This window comes from Arachis ipaensis, chromosome B09 (assembly GCF_000816755.2).
Source record: "Arachis ipaensis cultivar K30076 chromosome B09, Araip1.1, whole genome shotgun sequence".
NCBI lineage: Eukaryota > Viridiplantae > Streptophyta > Magnoliopsida > Fabales > Fabaceae > Arachis > Arachis ipaensis.
In genome coordinates, this window is record NC_029793.2 from 140,264,438 (window position 1) to 140,271,497 (window position 7,060).

Genomic DNA, 7,060 nt, shown 5'->3' on the forward strand with positions numbered 1-7,060 from the left:
CTCCATTTTTTGTTTCTACTCTTCATCTTCTACTTCTCCATGAGTGACGCAGAGGAAAAAAAAGGTTTCTCTTCCATGGGTGACCCAAAATAGCAACAGGTGGCTGCAATAGGATTTCTTGAGACTATTGGAACACGACGTTCGCTGTGCAGTTGTCGGAAAAGTTCGTTTGTCACTACAGGGATCTTCTGTGTCGTCACTGAGGTTAGTGAGGATCAGAATTTTTTTTTTCAAATTTAATGAAATGCTGTGATGGTTGTTGATCATGATTAAATGTTTTATATATTATCAGTTCACAAGTTTTAAATCTGATTTTGTGTTGGGGTTTTGTTTTGTTGTTTTGTGGAACTATGTTTGGGGGTTTCTTTTTATGCTCTGTTCCAATGGTGGAAGCATCAGCACCTTCGCATGAGTGATCATGTGTTTTTAATATTGAATTTTGTGTAAGTTTTGTTCCTTTTTCAACTTGTTGCTGATTTGAGTATGATTCGATTCATATAGATTTTTCTGCATATATTCTGATTGCCACGTAAGCATATATATGTGACGGACAATTCACTACTGATGTGTACCTTGCAATTTTCTTTGATATTGTGGGGTTTTGGAAAAAGAATTTCTAGGCAAGTTTTTGAGATTTAAGCTGCAGCAGTTTAGAATTTTGTATTTCTCTTAAGCTTTACGGGAAAAGTGATTGATGTGGAGGTTTTGGTCTAATAAGATCTTGATGTGCAGGTTCTGGTGTTAGTACCGACATTTGGACCAGTTACGTAGCAAGGATTATGATTATATCTGTACTTCTGTTTTTGATTGTTCAGTTACCACAACTTCTCCATTCATCATCAGGAAGGCACTTGGCTGTTTTGATTGCTCTTATTGTCTCTTTGTTGTTACTAGCTTCTTATTGCTTTTAGACAAACAAACCATACCACCTTTTTCCACTGGCATTGTAATTAGGACACCCAAAGAATGGCTTGTTAGGGTTAGCCTCTATTGTGGACCACCGGAGAACAGGGCGGCATCCACACCCACACCACTCTGGAACACTCGATGCTCTATTGGTTCTTCTGGAGATCCTTCTGTTTGACCGCATGGAAGTGTGGCTCCCACTTGCACTTATGATCCTAAACCCGGAAAGCTGCACAGCGAGGAAGAAGACGAAGAACTAGGAAAAGTGGGTAGAAGAAGAAGAGGAAGAAATTAGAGCAGAAACTTGGTTATAAAAGGGGACAAGGACTAAATTGGAGCTAATCAAATTTGAGTGCCATGTCATCTAACCGTTGCTGGGTCCAGCGTGGCAAGAAATGGCCACGTCACTGACGGCGTTAGTGCTCCGGTGACGGAAATTGGGAGAAGGACTAACGTGGTGCACTTTTTTGAATCTGGGGGACTAATTTAGTGCAATTGGGATCTCGAGGACTAAATCAGTGCAACTCGCCAATCTTAAGGACCAAAGTGGGGCTTAACTCAGATAAAGTGTGTATTTCATTATTACTTTTATAAGTAAAAATAAAAAAATATGAAACTGAAAAAAAAATTTAAAAGATTAGAAATCACACTTTACTCTCTCAATTGAAATAAAAAATTGAGAAGATTTATTTTTTTTAAACACGAGAGAATTGAATTTGAATGAAAGAAATAGGGAATAAAAAAAAGAATTATCGTTTCAATTTTGTTATTTATACATAAAATTTCATAAATATAAAATTATGTAAAATTATTATAACAGAAAGAAAACTAAATACAATTTTATCATTTTCTAATAGAATTTAATATTTCTAATTGAAATTAAAAATGAATTTATTATCAATTTAAGGTTATATAAAATAAAGGTAAATACTAAATCAGTATCCGAAAGATTTTGACGCTAACATTTTGGTACTTTACTATTGTTATTGATAAAATGGTACTTAAATTATTTTAAAATTTGACAAATGTGTCCGGTAAGGACGATGCTGAGCTAGCCACCAATTTTTGCTGACGAGATAAATTTTATTTTAGTTGAAATTTTCAATTAAATAAATCATAAACCTAGCTGAAAAATTCTTAAAATTGAAATTGATTTTGCTGCCCTAAGTCCTAAATTAGCTCTTTTCGTTCACGCGTACTCCAGATTCCAAAATTGGAATATGCATACAGGTAGGGCTCGTGGAAAAGCTGCAATCAGGAAAAAGCAGTCATCGATGGAAGCCTTCGACGTGAATGGTAGTTCAGGTATTGTGAACAAAACCTACGACGAAATATGCTTTTGTCCCCTTCCAGTGGTTCCATTGAAGTTGAAGACAAGTAGCAACCCTGATAGATGGTTTCTACGATGCCCTATGTGAAAAGTAAGTTTGGAATGTTGATGGATATGTAACGAAGTAATCCAATAGACCTCTTTGTTTCATCGTCTCTCGTTAATCAATTTAAGTTTTCAATCATTCTCTGATCCCTGAATTTTTTGTTTCATGCTAGAACACGCAAATGCGGTGCGGATATTTTCAATGGTTAGATAAAATACAAGAGCAATGTGTGGAAGGAGAAGTTTTTTCGAAAAATAGTAACATGGTGGGAAAATCAGAACCAAAACAGAAAAGCAAAATCAATGTCAAATGTAAGGATGGCCTGATAATTGATAGGATGATGATGGTGCTATCGGTGGTGAATGAAATGAAGGAGCATTTGAAGAGAGTTGAATTATTTCTGATTTTTATTTGTATACTGATTGGATTAAATCTGACTTTGAGCATGTTATATTTGGTTAAGTAGGTAAAAAGTGGACAATTTAAGAGTTTAATAATGAAACTTTTTTGCTTTGTAATGTTGAAATCATTGTAATTGAGATGAATCAATAGATGCTGTTTTATTCTTGTTCTTTGATTGAATTATTGTTGTTGTGATGTGAGCAAGCCATATAGAAGATAGATAAGCATATAAAAATAGTTGTCTCAACAGCAGCTAAATTTAGCCAAATTCTATCCAAAATCCATCCTAGTTCTATCCTTGGTACTTCATCATCCTTTTCAGATACAATTCTCTATCCAAATGGTCGAGACCTTGGATGATTTCTTCTTGTATTTGTCTTCTTATTTGTTTGTGTATCATTATCTGTTACAAAATCAGTAAAGATAGGCAAGTCATGATACAACATTTATTGAGATATGCTCTAAGTAAATAGGACTAAAAGGTTTACCTGTTGCATTTTCTATAACCACTTCCTCTAGCATCAAGTCATCCACAATTGGAGTTCCAAGATTAGCACTTTCATTAGCATCGTTAGCATTAGCATCATGTGTGGCTTCATTTACTATCTCAGCTTTTCCAGAATCACCCTCACCTTATCTAAAATCACCCTCAGTTTGTAGTTTCACCAGCTCTTCTTTCTTGGGTTAAACCATTTGGTGGTGGTCTTGGATGCCTCCTTCTAACCTTTTTACCACCCTTCTCTGAAATTGATGCTACTTCAGTGTCTTTATCCCCATTCCCTTCATTCACATCTTCATTCATAACACCACTCACACTTTTATTCAACTCATTAACCTCAACAGTGGCCTCATTCACAACTTCATTCACAGTTTCGTTCACAACAACAATCACAGCCTTATTTAACTCATTAACGTCAATAGTGCCCTCTTTCACAACTTCACTCTCCCTCTCATTAGTCTCACCAACAGGTGGATTGATTTCACACACACTCTCACTACTGCCATCAGACACCACATCTTCGTTAACAATTTCAGGGTTGCATCAATAGAGTGATCAAAATAAAGATGAACAGTATTGTCATTCTTCATTGCACTCTCACATATCCTCATCACTTTAGCATCCGTCCTAAACACTCTTAGACCCTTAGCTAAGTCTAAACCAGGTTCTAGCCAATACACTTCATTATATCCAAGATAACCCATGTCTAGAAATAAGTCCTCAACAAAAAATAAATTGCATGTCTCCACATTCACCCTATGTATCTCAGTTACTAAATTTCCGTCGTATATCACATTACCGTCTCCACCCCTTTTCAAGGAACCCATGTGATGATACACAAATGTAACTAGATGATCTATCTAAAAATAGTAGAGGGAAGATACAATGAATAAACAAGAAGTGATAAGCGCAGAAAACAAACAACAAAAATGGCCCACTACTAAAACAATCAAAATGATCATAAGGTTTTCAGACAAGCAACGTACATTAAACCATGGAATGAAGCAAAACCTACCTCTTCGTAGGGTTGTACCAAGCGAAGAATGGAGACGCGATGATGCTACTTGCAAACCCTTACACTTGAAGCTCCAAATTCAACGTCTCTCACGTCGTTTCGTTCTTCTTTGCGCCAAGCTTCCACAGCAACATCTCTCACTCTCTCACTCTCTACGTGACCTTTCGGTCTTAATCGTAGTGAAACAATGGAGAGATACACTTAGTCACAGTAAGTCAATAACTAGTAACAATGCTAGCTAATTTAGGACTAAGGGCAAATCAATTTGATTTGGGACAAAATCAATTTCAATTTTAAAGATTTTTCAGCTAGGTTTATGATTTATTTAATCAAAAATTCCAACTAAAATAAAACTTATCTGGTCAGCAAAAATCAGTAGCCAGCTCAGCATCGTCCTCACCGGAGCTATGGTCCGGTGAGCACAAGAACACGCTTGTCAATTTTTAAAATTATTTTAAGTATCATGAGGTACCAAAATGTCAACGCCAAAATCTTTCGGGTATTGAGTTAGTATTTACCTTTATAAAATATAATAAAAATCTACTGTGATGCATTTATGCGAAGTATTTATGTGAATTTTGAGAAAGTATATTTTTTTGGTGGCTACTCCAATGAAAATTTTATGATTGTCATCATATGAAGATATTTTATTTTGACCATTGGATGATAGATTGTAGGGCTTGATTTTTATTTGAAGTAAAAGTATTACCTTTATTCAAAGTGTTGCTAAACAAATAAGTTACACTTTTTAAACAAGGATAATCATGAGAGGATGTTTTTGGCATCTTCATGGGAGTAGTTACCTATTTTTTTATGGAACGCTTATTGGGCTTACATGGACTTCTCCCTTCAAATTTTCATTAACATCTAAACTCCAAATAAGAGACCGAAAATAAACCATTTCAATCTTTTGATCTTGTAAAGTGTATATCTTATACCATACAAGACTTTCTGTAACAATTTATTTTAGTCTCCCTTAAATCTTATATAGTGTGAAATCACATTTACAAGATCCCATCGTCGCATTTTATTAAGAGTTCCTAACCCAATAGTATATAGGCATGCATGTATCCTATAACCGAATAAATAAGGCATTAAAATCAGTCACACATTTTAATTACATAGGCCATTTTCAGAAGGAATATGAGAGGTCTATGGTTACGCAACGAAGTTTAGCCACACTACACAAACCCAAACCCAAACCCATCGTAACCAAGCTTATGGCTCTATATAGCAGTCAGCAGCAACAAGTGCGATGCCAGAAATACACGGAGTTTAACAATGAAAAGGAAACAAGCAAATCCAATCCTACACATCCAATCTCATACAAAAATTAAAAGTGTATATATATATAAATAATATTTATATATTTGCAGCATTCGATGAAATCTGAGGATAATTGAATCAAACTTCAAAGAGTTAAAAAAACTTGTGTTCGTTTGGTTCAACTTTCAGGCGCAGCAGGAGCAGGAGTCTTGAGAAGTGGTTGGAGTGCTTTAACAACAATGCTCATATTTGGCCTAAACTCGGCTTCATATTGCACGCACAGGGCCGCAACGGCTGCAAGCTGTATCGACAAAGATACACATTGTCATCCTCAAATTAAAACCCACAAATTGTGCAATTACAATTTACTAGTTTCTGATTTTGAGAGAGGGATACCTTGGCAACTCCTTTAGGGGGATAATCTCCTTTCAGTTTTGGGTCAACACATTGTTTAACTTTATCTTCACTTAATCTTGGGGTAGCCTATTCGCCCCAAAAAAATGAGATCACAGATAAATAAATAAGCTTTACACAAACATAAATAAATAAATGGAACCGGAAGAAGGTGGAGTATTTAAAATTGTGACACTGACCCATGTAACAAGACTTTGCTGTCCGCGGGGCATGGTATGATCAACAGGTTTTCTTCCAGTAAGAAGTTCTAGAAGAACAACGCCAAAACTGTAGACATCACTTTTTTGAGTCAACTGGCCAGTCATTGCATACCTGCATATGTTTGGCAAGGTAACAGAAAAGCTAAGAACCAATAAGACACCATAAAAATTTTAAGACGAGGGATAAAGAATCGAAATGAGCATTGGCAACTATTAAGCAGGCCAAAAATGATGTATTGCTAATTTTGTTTGTGAATATACTTACCTCAGTAACTGGACCAGAAAGCATATTACCTAGACAAATTCAAGAATAACAAGTAGAAACATAACACTTATTGACCTCTTGTTCAGGCAAATGTTGAGTTAGGTTGCTGGAACATTTATTAAATTTCAACACAATGACACATACCACTCTAGATTATTGTATGCAGACATACAAACTAAAATACTTGAGTGAATTAAAGGACGTTCTTGAACTGAGAAAGCTAGATAAAAGAGGAACTGTTCAGTGTTTTCAGCTTATCACGTTAGCTTCAAGTATATTCAAAGTCAGTCTCTCAGGGATGGGGGTTTACTAGATCTTTCTGCTTTATCATTCAGTAACACTGAAAGATCACATTCAGAACTGAACTTACAATTTTACATGCATTCAATCAAGGAGAAATTGAGAAGGAAAACATAGTTATACAACATACACAGAGCACGCCTAAAGATAAAAATGCAGAGGTAACACACCAACAAAAATAGTTAATACTCCTTGCTAAGAAGGGATCAAACAACAAAAGTACAAGATAGCATACTTGTCTTTGGTTGGTAAGGAATACTAAAATTTTAATAGAATTGCTTTTTTACTACATTATAGACTTTAATTTGGGATAGTACTTCCTTTTGGCTTACTACTCATCAATTTTCGAGAACTATTGTTATCTGACTTACAAAAAGGAATCACGTCTTCTTGTCTGATTTATCTCTTTAGGATGTA

The 7,060-nt window shown here is 35.3% G+C and overlaps 1 protein-coding gene across 1 annotated transcript in view; it reads right to left on the bottom strand.

The window, feature by feature from the left end:
• LOC107618141 (PTI1-like tyrosine-protein kinase 3) overlaps positions 5,274-7,060 on the bottom strand; it is a 4,468-nt gene continuing 2,681 nt past the window's right edge. Inside the window, exons 7-9 of the mRNA XM_016320096.1 lie at positions 6,058-6,190; positions 5,861-5,947; positions 5,274-5,765 (exon numbers count right to left, since the gene is read on the bottom strand). Of these exons, the coding sequence (XP_016175582.1) occupies positions 5,643-5,765; positions 5,861-5,947; positions 6,058-6,190 (343 nt within the window). The 3' untranslated portion in view covers positions 5,274-5,642. The remainder of the gene's footprint in view (positions 5,766-5,860; positions 5,948-6,057; positions 6,191-7,060) is intronic.